The 19,430-nt window shown below is 42.5% G+C and overlaps 1 protein-coding gene across 3 annotated transcripts in view; it reads left to right on the top strand.

Annotated features, from left to right (window-relative positions):
• The first annotated feature begins 330 nt into the window (after positions 1-330).
• The window catches only part of EPRS (glutamyl-prolyl-tRNA synthetase), an 83,798-nt gene continuing 64,698 nt past the window's right edge, over positions 331-19,430 (top strand). Inside the window, exons 1-5 of one of the 3 annotated variants that reach the window (XM_025379008.1) lie at positions 331-854; positions 6,995-7,079; positions 16,162-16,261; positions 17,506-17,662; positions 18,645-18,784. In XM_025379008.1, coding sequence (XP_025234793.1) covers positions 809-854; positions 6,995-7,079; positions 16,162-16,261; positions 17,506-17,662; positions 18,645-18,784 — 528 coding nt within the window. In that variant the 5' untranslated portion in view covers positions 331-808. The remainder of the gene's footprint in view (positions 855-6,994; positions 7,080-16,161; positions 16,262-17,505; positions 17,663-18,644; positions 18,785-19,430) is intronic. The other 2 variants (XM_025379017.1, XM_025379027.1) reach the window with 2 other exon arrangements.

A 19,430-nucleotide genomic window follows, 5' to 3' on the forward strand; every position in this document is an offset into this window, starting at 1 on the left:
CAAGTAGCTGGGATTAAAGGCACGCGCCAGTACGGCCGGCTAATTTTTGTACTTTTAGTAGAGACCCCCGTCTCTACAGTTTCACCATGTTGGTTAGGCTGGTCTCGAGCTCCTGACCTCGTGATCCGCTCGTCTCCGGCCTTTCAAAGTGATGGGATTACAGGCGTAAGCCGCCGCGCCCGGCCTCTGCAGTGATTTTTAAAGAGTCTTTTATAAGTATATTTCCTTTAACCATTATTTTCAATACGCAAATCTCTTGAAAATACGTTCCTCTTTTGGAAAAAAAAAGGCTGGGGGAAATGTATTAAAAAAAAAAAAAACAGAAAAAACTTCTTCCATTCCCAACGTAATCATGGCATATCGTGTGTATGCTTCCAGGACTTTTCTTCTGTATGTTTACATACAGATAGTGCATGCTTTTGTTTCGCGCTTCACGTCTATCCCATCTTAAAGATGGTTTTACAACCTGCTGTTTTACGACCTGCTGACTTTACGAAGTGTCGTAAAGTCCCGTCCACTTCAGCGTCTTTCCCACCGCAGCCCAAAAGGCCACGCAGGCCATTCTATCCCTGGCGGCCAAGAGGCGGGGTGGCAGGCTCTAGACCCTGCTGGCGGGGGCGAAGACGGCGCGCGGCGATGACGCACCGCCGCGTGCGCGGTGTCGGCAGTAGCTGCGGCGCAGGGGCGGAGCGAAGGCTGCGGCGGCGTCGGGTACGCGCACACGTTGCATCTTCTTGCTTTCGCGGGGTTCTGCGTGGTTCTGGCACCAGCCGGGCGTGCTGACAGGTAGACCAGCGGACTGGTGGAGATGGCGACTCTCTGTCTGACCGTGAATTCAGGAGACCCTCCCTTAGGTAAGGGACCGAGGCCAGTGACCTGTGTGGGTTGCATCAGCCAGGGAGGGTGCGGGGCGAGGAAGGTCGCTGCGCCCCGGCTTTGCGCAGTGGTGGTCACCATCTGGGAAGTTGGACCTGCCCCACGCCCCAGAATTGTACGTGGAGGAGGCTTCGCTCCCTTCGCCCCCTGTCCCCGGCAGGTGCATCTGCTCCTGAAGATGTTTTTCCCGGGCTTGGAGGGAGGCGCGGTGTGAGCCCGGGCTAGGCAACACGAGACTCCGCTTCGGATCTTCTTCTCAGAGGGATGAACTCCCCGTCAACTCACCTCTCCCTTTTTCCCCCGGAGACCGAGAGTTGCTCGTGGAAATAACGTTTTTAAAACTTAAAATCCAATTATCGTCACTTCTCTTTTAGCATTTTTCTCCGACTAAGCCTTTTTCTTACCTCCTTTCCTGTCCTCTCAGAAGAAATCCTCGGTTCACTTGAGTCAAATTTTCCTTACGTTTTATCGAGTTCAGAAGAAAGAAGCCAGGCGAGCGTATTAGCATTTAGGGTTTCAACTGAGGCTGCATTTATTTTTAATTAAAGGTGTTAGGGTAATTGGGGAAAACACCCAGGTACACTGTAGACTGATGCGGTTGCTTTTACTGCACCCTGTGGATGTGTAGTATATTTCAGAGTAAACATTGGATCTGTCACCTTACTGATACATCTTAAGTTCGGTTTGGAATGACTTTTGCGACATGACCAAGGTTATTGTTGGTGGATTGCTTAGAATTTCTGCTTTTTCATTACTTTGGGAAATTACACAAAAGGATTTAAGTAGTTTGACGATTTTTTTTTTTTTTTCTTTTGAGAGTCAGGGTTTGCTCTGTCGTCCAGGCTGGAGTGCAGTGGCGCTTTCAAGGCTTACTGCAACCTCGAACTTCCGGGCTCAGGTGATCCTCCCACCTCAGCCTGCTTAGTAGCTGGGACTACAGGCGCGTGCCACCATGCCTGGCTAATTTTGTGTTTGTGTCTTTTTTGGAAAGATGGTATTTCACTGTGTTGCCCAAGCTGGTGTCAAACTCCTGGGCTCAAACCATCCTGCCTTGGCCTCCCAAAGTACTAGGATTACAGGCGTGAGCCCCGGTACCCGGCCTGACCTAATATTTGCTAATGCGTATGTATGATAATAGACATACAGTACTTTATAGTGTTCAATAAGCCCATACCTTTATATACAACTGGCCCCGTGGGGCTGATGAAATTATTCATTATGTTCTCTGATGATGTTTTAAGGCTGTTGAACAAAAACACAACTTAATAGCCATTTTAAGATTTAAAAGATGATAATGTTTTGGCGTATTGGTTGCAGTAATGGACTAACCGCACAACAAATCAATGAACTCTAAAAGGAATGGGTTTGATTCTTGGGCTGGAAAGGCACTAGAGTGCCCTCATGTTTGAGAGCAAACACATTTGTTCCTGCAGACCTGAGTCCAATCCTGGCTGCCACTTATTAGTTGTGAAACCTTGACAGGTTCCTTATTTAGCTTCTCCCAATAGTTTCCTTCTTTTAAGAAAGGGAGAATAATGTCTTTCACATAGGATTGGTTGCCAGAGTTAAATGAGACTATAGTTTAAAGTTCCTGATACTGGTGTGTGTTTTTTTTGTTTTTTTTTTGTTTTTTTGAGACCGAGCTCATTGCAACCTCTGCCTCCCAGGATCAAGCGATTCTTGTTCTCAGCCACATGAGTAGTTGCGCTTACAGGTGCGCACCACCACGCCCGCCTAATTTTTGTATTTTTTAGTAGACACAGCATTTCGCCATCTTGGCCAGGCTGATCTCAAACTCCTGACCTCAAGCAGTCTGCCCGCCTTGGCCTCCCAAAGTGCCAGGACCAGAGGTGTGAGCCACCATCCCCAACCTCCTGATACATTTTTCGTTACTTGGAAAATCACCCTGAAGGTGAACCTGTTTCCGTAGTGTATTACAGAACTCAGAATTCTGCCAGTATTCTATGAAACTCTTAAGTCTGTCGTTTTGAACTGTATGCCGGTTATCAGATATATAATTTTTCTAATTGCTTCTCCCCCTTCTTTTTAATTTTTGATTTAATTATTCCCAGTTGTTTAATTCAATTACATTTTATCTTTAAGTAATATAAGTAGATGAAACATTTTTTAAAAATAGGTTGCATTGCTAGAATTTTCCTATTTTATATGCATTCATCATGTTATATATTTAATGTTAATTTCAAACTTACAACAAAGCTGCAAGACTAGAACAAAGACCTTTCTCCCCCCGTACCACCCAAGAGCATACTGTAGATATGAGGCTTCAGTACCTCAGCATAACTCCCGTGTACATCCCCAACAAACTTGGAAACTCCACATGATCTCACACGAGCACCCAAATCAGGAAGTACACTTGGGTAGAATGCTTCCATCTAATGCACAGACCCCATCCTTGTTCTATCACTATTTGTTAAAACGAGACCCTCCATAGTGTTGGGATCAAAATCCTGTATTATGCTTTGTTTGCATCTAGTTGTCACCTCTCTCCAGTTTCTTTCAGTCTGGAATGGTTTACTAGTCTTCCCATGGCTTTCATAGCTTTGACCTTTCTGAAGATTACAGGCCACTTAACTTGAAGAATATCCCCTGTTTAAGTTGTCTGGTATTTCCTGGTGTCTAGATTCAGGCTCTGTGTCTTTGGCAGGAATAGCATAGTTATTCCTTGTTCTTCATTGCAGCCCATCAGTTGGTGCATGAATTTAATTTTCCCATTACTAATGATTCTAACCTTGATTTTAATGGGCAGATGCGTTGGAATCATGTATGTTCCTCTTTGCATCTGATCTTCACCCACTAGTTTCAATATCCAATGATGCTTCCCACCTAACTTGATTTTTATGATTTTATGATGTTTGCAAAATGGTGACTTTCCAATTCTACCATTCCTTCTATATGTATTAGTTGGCATTTTTCTGTGAGGAGAGCTTTCTCTTTTTCCCATTTAAAAAAAAAGTCATAGCAAAATATACTCAAGAAGTTACAATTTGTATTATTTTCTATTTAAAATTATTTTATTTTTAAAAATTAGTTTTATTGAATTATAACTTGTATACAATTAAGTTTACCAATTTTAGGTGATTGACAAATGTATATAGTGTGTAATCTACACCACAGTCATCATTACTTCAGAAAGTTCTCTCATGCCCCTTTGCAGTCATTCCTTTCCCTATCCCTGGCACCTTGTAGCCACTCATCTTTTTGTCACTCTTGTTTTGCTTTTTTTATAATTTCATATACATTGAATCATATCATATATATTCTTATATTCTCATGTATGTCTAGGATAATACTTCTGAAATTCATATATCTTTTTGTCTGTGACAGTAGTGTACTTTTGTTGTTTTGTTTTTTTTTGGTTTTTGAGATGGAGTCTTGCCCTGTCACCAGGCTGGAGTGCAGTGGTGCGATCTTGGCCCACTGCAGCCTCTACCTCCCAGATTCATGCAATCCTCCTGCCTCAACCTCCCGAGTAGCTGGGACTACAGGCGCCCGCCATCATGCCCAGCTAATTTTTTGTACTTTTAGTAGAGATGGGGTTTCACCCTGTTGGCCAGGTGGTCTCGATCTCTTGACCTCATGATCCGCCCGCCTCGGCCTCCCAAAGTGCTGGGATTACAGGTGTGAGCCACCATTGCCCGGCCAGTAGTTCACTTTTTTATTTGCTGGATAAAATTTCATTGTGTAGGTGTGCTAAAATTGATCTCCTTTATTTTGATGGTCAGTACCCTGATTTGCCAGTGGAAGCCCCTCCAACCTGGACTCTATGTCCTTTTTTTTTTTTGGGAGATGGAGTTTTATTCTTGTTGCTCAGGCTGGAGTGCAGTGACACGATCTCTGCAACGTCCGCCTCCCAGGTTCAAGCAATTCTCCTGCCTCAGTCTCCTAAGTAGCTGGGACTACAGGCACATGCCATCATGCCTGGCTAATTTGTTGTCCAGACTGGTCTCGAACTCCTGAGCTCAGGCAATCCACCTGCCTCAGTCTCTCAAAGTGTTGCGATTACAGGTATGAGCCACTGTGCTTGGCCTTTTTTTTTTTTTTTTTTTTTTTTTTGCGGGGGGACAGAGTCTTACTCTGCTGCCTATGCTGGAGTGCAGTGGCATGATCTTGGCTCACTGCAGCCTCTGCCTTCTGGGTTCAAGTGGTGCTCCTGCCTCAGCCTCCTGAGTAGCTGGGATTACAGGCATGTGCCACCACACCCAGCTAATTTTTGTAGTTTTAGTAGAGACGGGGTTTCACCATGTTAGCCAGACTGGTCTCAAACTCCTGATCTCAGGTAATCCTCCCACCTTGACCTCCCAAAGTGCTGGGATTATGGGCCTGAGCCACCATAACTGGCAGACTCTGTGTCCGTTCAACGTATCTCTTCTCTGTCTTTGAGTACTCCTTTGCTTTCTAACACAGTAAGATTTTTCAGGTTTATTTTGTACTTTCCTTGCCACAACCCTGTTTCCACTGGAGCATGGTGTTCATAAATCAGTATCTGGGTGCTAGTTGTCCATCTTTTTTTTTTTTTTTTAAGATGGAATTTCACTCTTGTTGCCCAGACTGGAGTGCAATGGCGCAATCTTGGCTCACCACAATCTTTGCCTCCCGGATTCAAGTGATTCTCCTGCCTCAGCCTCCTGAGTAGCTGGGATTACAGACGTGTGCCACTACGCCCAGCTAATTTTATAATTTTAGTAGAGATGGGGTTTTTCCATGTTGGTCAGGCTGGTCTCAAACTCCCGACCTCAGGTGATCTGCCCACCTCGGCCTCCCAAAGTGCTGGGATTATAGGCGTGAGCCACCATGCCCAGCCTGTCCATCTTAACCAAATTAAGGGACAGAGGATTAATGAATCAATTAAGTGTCAAGAGGCCATATTACACTGTTTTAGAGTTTGAACTGTGGACTGCATTAGACTTGCATTCAGATCCTAACTACCATATATTTTGTCAGGGACATTAGGCTAGTTATTTAACTCCTTTAAGCCTTATTTCCTGTTCTGTAAAATGGGGATGAAAGTATCTCACTCTTTTTTTTTTTTTTTGAGACAGTTTCGCTGTGTCATTCAGGCAAGAATGCGGTGGTGCAATCACGGCTCACTGCAGCCATGACTTCCCAGGCTCAGGCAGCCCTCCCACCTCAGCCCCTTGGGTAGCCGGGACCACAGGCATGTACCACCATGCCCAGCTCATTTTTGTATTTTTTTGTAGAGACAGGGTCTTACTATGTTGCCCAGGCTGGTCTTGAACTTGTAGGTTCAGGCAGTCCTCCCACCTCAGCCTCCCAAAGTGCTAGGATTATAGGCGTGAGATACCATGTCCTTCTAATCTAACTCTACAGGTTACCCCAAAGATGAAAAATTATAACTGTAAAGCATTTAGCATAGTGACTACGACATAATAGTCACTCAAATACTATTAATAATAGCTTTTTTTCTTTTTTTTTTTTTTTAGTTTTTTAAAAATCCAAGGTCAACATATTAACAAAAGCTTTTATATAAGGCACAATACTATTTTTTTTTTTTTTTTTTTTTTTTGAGACGCAGTTTCACTCTTGTCACCCAGGCTGGAGTGCAATGGCTCAGTCTCGGCTCACCACAACCTCTGCCTCCTGAGTTCAAGTGATTCTCCTGCCTCAGCCTCCCGAGTAGCTAGGATTACAGGCATGCACCACCATGCCTGGCTAATTTTCTGTTTTTAGTAGAGACGGGGTTTCTCCATGTTGGTCAGGCTGGTCTTGAACTCCCAAACTCAGGTGATCCGCCTGTCTCGGCCTCCCAAAGTTCTGGGATTACAGGCATGAGCCACCATGCGCAGCTGGTACTATATTAATTTCTTTTTGTCTCTGAAGGGAGGAGCAGATTAATTTCAGTTTCTCTAACTGAAAGCTGAACAAATTCAAAACCAGTTGGATATGCTAGTGAATGGATTCTGGATTCTGATTTGTTGCTGCTCTGAGACAAAAGACTATACTTTCTGTCTACAGACTACTGAGAAAGTCCTTACAGGACTTAATATTGGTTTGTTGACTCATCCTGATTGCTTTATGATTCAAGTTATAAATACTGCATTGCTTTTAAAGATAAAAAATCTTTTCATGTTATTTATAGGAGCTTTGCTGGCCGTAGAACATGTGAAAGACGATGTCAGCATTTCCATTGAAGAAGGGAAAGAGAATATTCTTCATGTTTCTGAGTAAGTGTTTTCATCTTTTTATCTTCAGTACTGATTGGCTTTTTTTTTTTTTTTTTTTTTTTAGACAGAGTCTGCCTCTTTTGCCCACGCTGGCATGATCATAGCTCACTGTACCTAGAGCTCCTGGACTCAGGATCCTGCCATCTCAGTCTCCCAAGGCATGCAAGCACATGCCTCCACACCTGGCTAATTAAAAAATGTTTTTTCTAGAGGTAGGATACCACTATGTTGCCCAGACCAGTTTCGAACTCCTGGCCTCAAGCCGTCCTCCGGCCTCAAGCCATCCTCCAGCCTCAGCATCCCAAACCACTAGGGTTAAAGACATGAGCCACCATGTCTGGCCTCTGAATGGCATTTCAAAAAATATTCAGCATTGCCAGGTACGGTGGCTCACACCTGTAATCCCAGCACTTTGGGAGGCCGAGGCAGGTGGATCACAAGGTCAGGAGATCGAGACCATCCTGGCTAACACAGTGAAACCCTGTCTCTACTAAAAATATAAAACCTTATCCGGGTGTGGTGGCACGTGCTTATAATCCCAGCTACCCGGGAGGCTGAGGCAGGAGAATCGCTTGAACCCGGGAGGCGTAGGTTGCAGTAAGCCGAGAACGTGCCACTGCACTCCAGCCTGGGTGACAGAGTTAGACTCTGTCTCAAAAAAAAATTCAGCATCAAATGTTGTATGCTTGTTTTACTTACTAATTAGGTAGATTGTCCCTAGAAAGAAGTATGCTTTTCTTTATTCTAAAATAACCGAATCTAGAGACTTAAATTTTTCAGCAAACTGATTCCCCATGTAATCTGTTTAAAAGGAACTAGAGGTCTAACTTTGAGAGCCCATCTGCAACACCAGCTCCTGAAATGAGGCACAGTTATTTAATTGGACTGGCCTATTCCCAGAAATGAGTGACTGGTTTAATGGAATCCTTTGGCGCCTGGCTATTGATTTTTTCCTGTACAACCACCAACTCAGCTTTTAACTGAAACTTCTAGGGAAGTTTCAGACAGGGGAATGTTGCCTCAGAAAGTGATATCTCAAAGACTGGCACTTTGACATGCTGAGAGGCCTTAGAAGCTACCTCAGAATCAGGGTACCTCTAACCTTGTTTCCTTTCACAGCCCTCCATGCCCACCTCCCCCATCACATAGAGAGGGACTTTCTAGAATTTCCTCATGTGACCAAGAAAGCATCTTTCCAAAAGAAATGCAGTTGACTTAAATCCCCTCCTTAGGGATCTCATCAAATAATCTGGAAAGGTCAGTCAATCCCAGCTTAGACTTCACCTGCGCTTCTGAGGGCAGCTTCAAGATATTACCTAGGTGACTTTATCCGTATCATAAGACAGTCTTTGTTCCTGTGCAGCTCTGTTTCTTATCTTCCTTTAATGTTGCTCTCACCTCCCTGCGCCCACTTCCTGGTCCGTTTATTCTGATGATTTACTTTTGCGCTAAAGAATTATCTACATTCCCTATCTTTCTGCTCCCCTATGAAACAGGGTATGTGGCCAGGTGCGATGGCTCATGCCTGTAATATCAACACTTTGGGAGGCCAAGATGGGTGGATCACTTGAGGTCAGGAGTCTGAGACCAACCTGGCTCACTTGGTGAAACCTCGTGTCTACTAAAAATACAAAAAAATATTAGCCGGGCATGGTGGCACGTGCCTGTAGTCCCAGCTACTCAGGAGGCTGAGGCAGGAGAATAGATTGAACCTGGTGGGTGTACATTGCAGTGAGTCAAGATCGTGCCACTGCACTCCAGCCTGGGCAACAGAGCAAGATTCTGTCTCAAAAAAAGAACTAAAAAACTTTGCCAGATAGAAGAATCTGGACCAGATTGAAAGAGGGTTTCAAGGATATATTTTCAAGCAGGACGCAGATTTTGAAATGTTTCAACACAATGTTAAAGGCCCCTAATAAACTGACATAAGAAAGACTTGTATTAGGGAAGGGATACAGTATACAAAATAAGAGGTATTACCAGCTTGGTATCATTTTCTCATGAAAAAAAACTTAGGAATAGGTTTGAAAGAAGTGCCATGCAGCTTCTTGACTTGGAGAACTGCAGTCCCCCTTGTTGAGCCTCAAAGGGAAAAATGAAAATAATCCAAGAGGAGGATTTCCGTTCTCTACCACTCTTTTTCCTGATGCTTTATAGTTCTTTGTTGACTAAAAATAATTGAATGTGGCGTAGTGTTATTAAGAGTTGTAATAGGCCGGGTGCAGTGGCTCACACCTGTAATCCCAGCTCTTTGGGAGGCCGAGGCGGGCGGATCATGAGGTCAGGAGATCGAGACTATCCTGGCTAACACGGTGAAACCCCATCTGTACTACAAATAAGAAAAAAAAAAATTAGCCGGGCATGGTGGCGGGTGCCTATAGTCCCAGCTACTCAGGAGGCTGAGGCAGGAGAATGGTGTGAACCTGGGAGGCGGGGCTTGCAGTGAGCCGAGATCGCACCACTGAACTCCTGCCTGAGCGACAGAGTGAGACTCCGTCTCCAAAAAAAAAAAAAGAGTTGTAATGCATAGAATGTCGCTAATTCAAATATGTTGATTTTAAAAGCCAGATGTTATTTATGTAATATCTATAGTGATGCTACTTTCTCCTACCTGCAGTGATTGGAATTAGACTAGTGTTGTCTTGTAAGTTAACTTTAATGAATTAATCTAATGATTTTTGCCTTAATAAAAGTACTGCCCCAAGACAGAAAAATAGTCATTACTGAAATGCTTGGCTTCTGTTAATAGTAGGTACATATTTCACTTGAAAGCCACTAATTCGTCTTTGCCAGACTTACTCTTACTGTTGACTTGCTGGTCAAAAAATTTATAAACTGTAGTGATAATCACAAAGGCGACTGTGCATAATATGAGTAAAGGAAATTAATCTGTAATTGTATTCTCAAAGTACTAACCTAAATAAATTGTCCTGTGTGCCTCTTGCCCTTTCAATCCTCACTGCAGCCTTGGTCTCCTGGGCTCAAACGATTCCCCTCCCTCAGTGTCCCCTCCCCTCTTTCCTGGCCCCTGAGTAGCTGGGACCACAGACACATGCCACCACACCAGTGAATTTTTGTATTTTTGTAGAGATGGGATTTCGCCATGTTGCCTAGGGTGGTCTTTAACTCCTGGGCTCAAGCAATCCACCCACTTCAGCCTCCCAAAATGCTGGGATTATAGGCACGAGCCACTGCACCCAGCTGCAAAGGTAAACTTTTTATGTGTTCAAAATTAATGTCTTTCTGCAAGGTTCCAAATATCTTATTTATTTATTTATGTATTTATTGAGAGGGAGTTTTGCTTTTGTTGCCCAGGCTGGAGTGCAATGGTGCGATCTCTGCTTACTGCAATCTCTGCCTCCTGGGTTCAAGTGATTCTCCCGCCTCAGCCTCCTGAGTAGCTGGGATTACAGGCACCCGCCACCACACCTGGCTGATTTTTGTATTTTCAATAGAGTTGGGGTTTCACCATGTTAGTCTGGCTGGTCTTGAACTCCTGACTTCAGGTGATCCACCCGCCTTGGCCTCCCAAAGTGCTGGGATTACGGGCATGAACCAGTGTGCCCGGCCTTGATCATGTTATTTAAATGTCTTGACAAAATTAGTCTATTAAAAAAAATTTTTTTTTTAAGAAATAGAGCCTTGCTCTGTCACCCAGGCTGGAGTGCAGTGGCACGCTCATTACTCGCTGTTGCCTCAAACTCCTGGGATCAAGCCATCCTCCTGCCTCAGCTTCCCAAGTAACTGGACTATAGGTCTGTGCCACCACGCCAAGCTAATTTTGAGAGACAGGGTCTTGCGTTATTGTCTAGTCTGGTCTCGATCTCTTGACCTCAAGCTCTCCTCCCATCTTGACCTTGCACAGTGCTGGCATTGCAGGCATGAGTCATTGTACCTGGCCCTAGTCTGTTTTTTCATGAAAAGTTTTTGATGTGGTGGTTGTTTTTTTTTTTTAGAGATGGGGTCTCACTCTGTCGCCTAGACTGGAGTGCAGTGGTGTTATCATAGCTCGCTGCAGCCTTGAGCTCCTGGGCTCAAGTTATCCCCCTGCCTCAGCCTCCTGAGTACCTGGGACCGCAGGCATGTGCCACACCCGACTGATTTTTGAAATATTTTGTAGAGATAGCATCTCACTTTGTTGCCCACGCTGGTCTCAGACTCCTGGCATCAGGCAGTCTTCCTGCCTTGGGTTCCCAAAGTGCTGGAGAGTTTTGTTAAGATAGGATCTTTTTCTGTTGCTCAAGCTAGAGTGCAATGGCATAATCATGACTCACTACTCACTGCATACTTAAACTTCTGGGTTTAAGTGATCCTCCTGCCACGGCCTCCTGAGTAGCTGGAACTACAGACATGTACTACTACACTTGGCTAATTTTCAAAAATTTTTTGTAGGAACAGGGTTGTCCGATGTTGCCTAGGCTGGTCTTGAACTCCTGACTTAAAGTGATCCTCCTGCCTTAGCCTCCCAAAGTGCTGGGAGTATAGGTGTGAGCCTGTACCACGCCCAGTCTCATTACAATTTTTTTTTTTTTTTTTTTAAATCAAAGCTATCGCTGAGCTTCGTGACTCACACCTGTAATCCCAGCACTTTGGGAGGCCAGGGTGGGTAGATTGCCTGAGCTCAGGAGTTTGAGACCAGCCAGGCAACATGGCAAAACCTCGCCTCTAGAAAAATTACAAAAATTAGCTAAGAGTAGTAGCACACTCCTCTGGTCCCAGCTACTTGGGGGACTGATGCCTGGGAATTGCTTGAGCCTGGGAGGTGAAGGGTGTACTGAACCTATATTGTGCCCTGTACTCCAGCCTGAGTGATAGAAGTAGAACCCCATCTCTAAAAAATGAAACAAAAAATGAAAGCTACATATGCAAATACTTTAGTGGCATAGTGCTGTAAGTATTTTAGTAAAAAGCACCATTCACCTCCCATCTTCTATTTTTTCCTCTATAGGAACAAACATTTCAACCCTTTTGAGCTGATTCTTTTGTATTGACCTCTGTCTGTAACATTCTAGTATTGTTTCTCCTTATTTTTCCAGTTTTAGACAATATCTTTCCACTAAGAAAGAGAAAGCTGGGCCAGGCACGGTGGCTCACGCCTGTAATCCTAGCACTTTGGGAGGCTGAGGCGGGTGCATTGCTTGAGCTCAGCAGTTCAAGACTGGCTTGGGCAACATAGTAAAATCCTGTCTCTACAAAAAAAAAAAAAAAGCAAAAATTAGCTGGGTATGGTAGCTTCGCCTGTACTCCCAGCTACTTGGGACGCGGAGGCAGGACAATCACCTGAGCCCAGGAGACAGAGGTTGCAGTGAGCCAAGATCACACCACTGCACTCCAGCATGAATGACAGAGGGAGACCCTGTCTCAAAAAAAAAAAAGGAAAAAAAAAAAAGAAAAGATAAAGCTGAGCTGGGTGTGGTGGCTCAGCACTTTGGGAGCTGTAATCCCAGCACTTTGGGAGGCCAAGGAAGATGGATCACCTGAGGTCAGGAGTTCGAGACCAACCTGACCAACATGGAGAAACCCCACCTCTACTAAAAACACAAAGCTAGCCTGGCATGGTGGTGCATGCCTATAATTCCAGCTACTCAGGAGGCTGAGGCAGGAGAATAGCTTGAACCTGGGAGGTGGAGGTTGCAGTGAGCCGAGATTGTGCCATTGCACTCCAGCCTGGGCAACAAGAGTGAAACTCCATCTCAAAAAAAAAAAAAAGATAAAGCTGAAACACTTTCCCCTGTTGCCATTCCGTACACACAGTCACCCCATACTCATAAACTTCTGCTGTCTGTCTCCCCCTTTCTCCCAGTGTAGTTGTACCATAATTGTCATTTGATTACCGTTCTGTATTTACATTATAATGACCATGTAAGTTTTATTTACTGCTGAGCCACATGGTATAATTGCTTTTCATGTAAAACTATTAGTTTTTCATGGAATAATTGCTGTTTGTTTGCTTTGTAATTTTCTTCTGAAACTTTCTGAGTTTTGAACTTTTCTATGTGACTTCAGGAAGTTTGGAGGAATCTTCCCTTAGGAGTCAGTATTCTCAAATTTTACAATCATATGCTTTAGTTCGGGTCTATTTTTCATCTGTTCTGCTGGGCATTTGGTTGCCTTTTTCGTTGTGGAAACTTGGAAATCCTGCTTTCGGAAATTGAAAAAATTTTTTCTGAGATTTGAAAAATGTTTTTCTCTCCATTTTCTGTTGTTTATGTGGGTGTTGGGATTAGTCCTTTTATTTTTCTAAGTTGTCACCTCCTTTTTCATCTCTCTCTTTTTTTTTTTGAGATGGAGTCTCACTCTTGTTGCCCAGGCTGGAGTGCAATGGCGCGACCTCGGCTTCCCACAACCTCTGCCTCCCTGGTTCAAGTGATTCTCCTGCCTCAGCCTCCCAAGTAGCTGGGATTACAGGCATGCACCACCATGCCCAGCTAATTTTCTGTATTTAGTAGAGACGGGGTTTTTCCATATTGGTCACGCTGGTCTCAAACTCCCGACCTCAGGTGATCTGCCTGCCTTGGCCTCCCAAAGTGCTGGGATTACAGGCGTGAACCACTGCTCTGGCCCCATCTCTTTATTTTTTTATATGTTTTTGAGATGGAGTCTTGCTCTGTTGCCCAGGCTGGAGTGTAATGGCACAATCTAGGCTCACTGCAACCTCCGCCTCCCATATTCAAGCGATTCTCCTGCCTCAGCCTCCCAAGTAGCTGGGATTACAGGCATGCACCACCATGCCTAGCTAATTTTTGTATTTTTAGTAGAGATGGGATTTTACCATGTTGTCCAGGCTAGTCTGGAACTCCTGATCTCAGGTGATCTGCCCACCTTGGCCTCCCAAAATGCTGGGATCACAGGTGTGAGCCACCGTGCTCGGCCTCTTTATTTTTATTTTTATAGATGGAGGTCTCAGTATGCTGTCCAGGCTGGAGTGCAATGGATAGTCACAGGTGGAATTGTAGTACACTACAGCCTCCAACTCCTGGGCTTAACGATGCATCAGCCTCCGCCCCCTGAGTAGTTGGAACTACAGCTGTGTACCAACATGCCTGGCCCATTTTTTTTTTTTTTTCTTTACTTTCTGGAAAGTTCGTCAACTTTATTATCCCATTTTTCTATTGAGGTTTTTAATTTTGGCTATTATATTTTTAGTATCTGAGTGTTCTGTTTTTTTACATTCTGGATACTCCTTTTTTAGTATCCTGTTGTTTTATGATTGCAGTATTTTTGTGTTGCTAAAAATAAATTTATTCATTTTTTAAAAACTTATTTTAGGTTCAGTGGTACATGTGCAGGTTTGTTATGTAGGTAAACTTGTGTCATGTGGAGTTTGTTGTACGTATTATTTTGTAACCCAGGTACTAAGCCATCCAATAGTTATTTTTTCTGCTCTTCTCCCTCCTCCCAACATCCACCCTTAAACCCCAGTGTCTGTTGTTCCCTTTTTTGTGTTCATATGGTCTCATCATTAAGCTCCCACTTATAAGTGAGAACATGCAGTATTTGGTTTTCTTTTCCTGTGTCAGTTTGCTAAGGATAATGGCCTCCGGCGCCATCCGTGTTCCTGCAAAAGACATGATCTTGTTGGTTTTTTTTTTTATGGCTGCATGATATTCCATGGTGTATATGTACCACATTTTCTTTATCCAGTCTGTCACTGCGGGGCATTTAGGTCCATGTCTTTGTTATTGTGAATAGTGCTGCAGTGAACATTTGCATGTATGTGTCTTCATGGTAGAATGAACTATATTCCTCTGGGTGTATTGCCAGTAATGGGATTGCTGGATTGAATTGTAGTTCTGTTTTTAGCTCTTTGAGAAATCGCCATATTGCTTTTTACAGTGGTTTGACTAATTTACACTCCCACCAACACTGTGTGGTTTTTCGTGTTTTGTTCTGAGATGGAGTCTTGCTCTGCTGCCCAGGCTGGAGTGCAGTGGCGCCATCTTGGCTCACTGCAACCTCCACTTCCCGGGGTTCAAGCAATTCTCTTGCCTCAGCCTCCTGAGTAGCTGGGATTACAAGTGCCCACCACCACACCCAGCTAACTTTTGTATTTTTAGAAGAGATGGGATTTCACCATGTTGGCCAGACTGGTCTCAAACTCCTGGCCTCAAGTAATCTGTCCACCTCGGCCTCCCAAAGTGCTGGGATTACAGACATGAGCCACCGCACCTGGCCTGTGATGGGTTTGGACGAGGTTTGATCTGCCTTCTTAGCCTCTTTATTAGCAATATATTCTTTGCTCCTTTGCCTTGATTTATTTTATTTTATTTTTTTTGAAACAGGGTCTCTCTCTGTCATCCAGGCTGAAGCGCAGTGACGTGATCTCAGCTCACTGTGAGTTCAAGCGATTCTTGTGCCTTAGCCTTCTGAGTAGCTGGGAGCACAGGTGCATGCCACTATGCCTGGCTAATTTTTGTGTTTTTAGTAGAAGATGGGGTTTCACCATATTAGCCAGGCTGGTCTCAAACTCCTGACCTCAAGTGATTCGCCCGTCTTGGCCTCCCAAAATGCTAGGATTACGGGTGTGAGTCACCACTCCTGGCTAGCATTGATTTGTTTTAAATCACTGTTATTCTCAATATCCCAGTTATATTTTCATATTTGCACCTCTGAATAGACATGTAAAGAACAAATTAGCAGACTGGGCACAGTGGCTTACGCCTGTAATCCCAACACTTTGGGAGGCTGAGGTGGGTGGGTCACCTGAGGTCAGGAACTCGAGACCAGCCTGGCCAACGTCGTGAAACCCTGTCTCTACTAAAAATACAAAAAGTTAGCCTGTCATGGTGGTGGACACCTATAATCACAGCTACTTGGGAGGCTGAGGCAGGAGAATTGCTTGAACCCTGGAGGCAGAGGTTGCAGTGAACCAAGATCACACCATTGCATTCCAGCTTGGGCAGCAAGAGCGAAACTCCATCTGAAACAAACAAACAAACAAATTAGCAGATCTATTTTTTACTATAGTAGAAAATACATGGTAAATATAATAAGGTTTCCATTTTTACATTTCTTCATAAGTCTCATGACTTACTGATTTGCTAGAGCAGCAGTAATATTTTATCTCATGCTTATATTCTAGAAATGTGATATTCACAGATGTGAATTCCATACTTCGCTACTTGGCTAGAGTTGCAACTACAGCTGGGTTATATGGCTGTAATCTGATGGAACATACTGAGGTAAGCAATGAACATTTTGTTGTGTGTGTTTTGTCTTATGCTTCTGTTTTTTTATGGGAACCTCATCATTTATTGTTGGCTTATGAACTATTCTACTTAAGGATATTAACAGAGTGTTAATTATATAGACCAAGGTATGGAATGCTCATCTTGTTTTTGTTGTCACAAGAAAATTATTTTTTTGTAATTCCTAAGTTTGAACGTTTAATCCCCTACCAGCTGTTCTTTTGGGAGCATTTAGTGCCATCTTTGCCTTCACAGATTCCTAGCATTTCATAGCCAATGGGACTGTATAGATCATCTCATCCAACGTTCTTACTTTACGAATAAGGCAGCAAGCCTAGGAAAGTTAAGTTTGACCAGGGTAACATGCATAGTTTGGATCTCATTTTCTTTTCTAAGTGTATGCCTTGTTTAATTAATTATATCAGTAAATTAACTTTTGATACAATCATGTGCCTCTTAACAATGGGATGCATTCGAGAAATGTGTTATTAGGCAATTTCATCATTCTATCAGCATCATAGAGTGTACCCACAAAAACCTAAATGGGATAGCCTACTACACACCTAGGCTATACAGTGTAGCCTAGTGCTTCTAGACTACAAACCTATACTAGCAAGTTACAATACTCAATACAGTAGGCAATTGTAACACAATATGTATTTGTGTATCTAAACATAGACAACATAGATATAACTATAACCTTATGGGACCATTGTCATATATGCAGTCTGTCATTGACTGAAATGTCATTATGCAGTAGATGACAGTACTGCTTTTTAGATGCTGCTTTTTTTCCTGTTTGTATTCTGCTCTAACCTTCCTAAATCTCATAAAATTCAAAGTACACAGAATGGTTTCTAAGTACTAACTTTTAAATGTTTCAAGTAAATGAATCTGTTTGGCTGGGTACAGTCCCTTTGGTTCATTCAGGTTGGTTACTTATTTCTGTACCAATTCTCAAATTCTTATTTTCCTATTCTTTCCTGAAGTGCCCCTCCACACTCTTGTAAAAAAAAAAAAAAAAAGAAAGCAGAAAGCATAGCAAAATAAATGTGGCATTTATTTAAGTTCCATTTTAGATTTTAGGCAATGAGAATTTAATCCACATAATGATAAATTGTATAATTTGAGAAAGGAAAAGCATAGTAAGAGTGTACTATTGCTCTAGTTAACTAGAATTTTTTTATAGTCTTTTTATATGTTGGAGTACATTTCTTTTCTATCTTTTATGTTCACAGATTGATCACTGGTTGGAGTTCAGTGCTACAAAATTATCTTCATGTGATTCCTTTACATCTGCAATTAATGAACTCAATCATTGCCTGTCTCTGAGAACATACTTAGTTGGAAACTCCTTGAGTTTAGCAGATTTATGTGTTTGGGCCACCCTAAAAGGTATCAATAATTCCTAAAATGCTCTGTTTTAATCGTTTAATATTTTGCTGGATAAGAATTATACATATTTCTGTGTGTATGCATGTATGTATATGTGTATGTATATATATGTTTAGACAGTAACTTAAGACTTTATTACAGAGGAATGACCTCCCTGGCTGTTTTATTCCTATCCAGCTACAGGAATTCCCTGTCTTTTTCTGCCGTCGTCTGTCTCACAACCCCAACTTCCTTCTTGCCTTTGGAGCTGATCTTGTTCCTGATAAAGAAGTCTCTATCCCATTTATGTTAGCACCTCTCCTACTTCAGCTATTATTTTACTCCAGACACTTGTCTCTGACTTGAAAAAAAGCCATTATTGCTCAGCGAGTATGTGATTGGGAGGTTAGGGAGTAGTGGGATGATGTGGAGTTGTGGTTTTTCTTAGAGGTCACTTCCTTCTTCTACAACTAGTTTGCAACAGGTAAGAATATGCTTTTTCCAACTTGGAAAGCCAATTTTTTCAAAAACAACTTTCTTGAGGTATAATTGATATACAGGAAACCACACTTATTTAAAAATGTATAATTTGATAAATTTTGACTTTTATATATATATATACACACACACACACACACACACACACACCCCTGTGGAACTATAGTTACAATCAAGATAATAAATATATCCACCATCCCCAAAAGTTCCTCATGCCTCTTTGTAATCAATCATCCACCCTCCCCTGCCTGGTTCCAGGCAACCAGCACGCCCAGCTTTGAATATTTTTCATCTTCAGTTGGTTGAACCTACGGTTATGGAACTCATGGACACAGAGAGCTCACTGTTTTAGAAAACATTTCATTGTATACCCAGATACTTAAATTTCATATTTCCTTAGAAGCACAACTTTAAGCCATCTCATTTACTTCAGTTAGTCACAACTGGAACTTTGCTTTTGAAGCTGCAGATTGATTGAATAGTTTAAAACTATCTTTGCTCATAGGAAATGCTGCATGGCAAGAACAGTTGAAACAGAACAAAGCTCCAGTTCATGTAAAACGTTGGTTTGGCTTTCTTGAAGCCCAGCAGGCCTTCCAGTCAGTAGGTACCAAGTGGGATGTTTCAGCAACCAAAGCTCGAGTGGTAAGCCTTTTTTTCTTTCTTAAAAAAAAAAAAATGACATTTCAGTCTGTCTGAGGCCCTAGGTCTGAAAAGACAATTATTCCTACTCATAAAGTTTATTTTCTTTTAATAAATTTAAAAGGATCTTCTTGCAAGAATCTGACATTTTTATATCTTCGTTTCACTTTTAACTGTTCAGCTATATAAAGCCCTAATCTTTATATAACTAAAGATTTTGATCATCCAATATATGTCCCTTAGGCAGTTCAAACTCCATATAAATAAAACCTCATAATTTTACACCTTTGTAATTTTTTCTTTCTTCTGAATCTCCTGGTTTTTGAACCATTGAGCATCAAGTCCTGGGATTCTGCAGCACTGTTTCATTGATTTTGTAGGAAAACGTGACATAGTGCACAGTACAAAAGGTTCTTTTCTCAACCAGACTTGCTCCACTTCGATCTGTTTTACATTTTAGGAATGTGTTGTAAAGTTTTGATTTAATTAAGGTTTTCTAATGTAAAATTTGAAAACTACTGTCTACTTGGATAAAGATAGCACAGTCCACAAAACAACACAGGTTGTTTTGGCTGCAAATCTTTACTCATCCTTCACTGTATTTCACATTTACTCAACGAGCCCTGTTATGACTTCTCATGTGTGTAGA

Source organism: Theropithecus gelada, chromosome 1, assembly GCF_003255815.1.
Source record: "Theropithecus gelada isolate Dixy chromosome 1, Tgel_1.0, whole genome shotgun sequence".
Classification (NCBI taxonomy): Eukaryota; Metazoa; Chordata; class Mammalia; order Primates; family Cercopithecidae; genus Theropithecus; species Theropithecus gelada.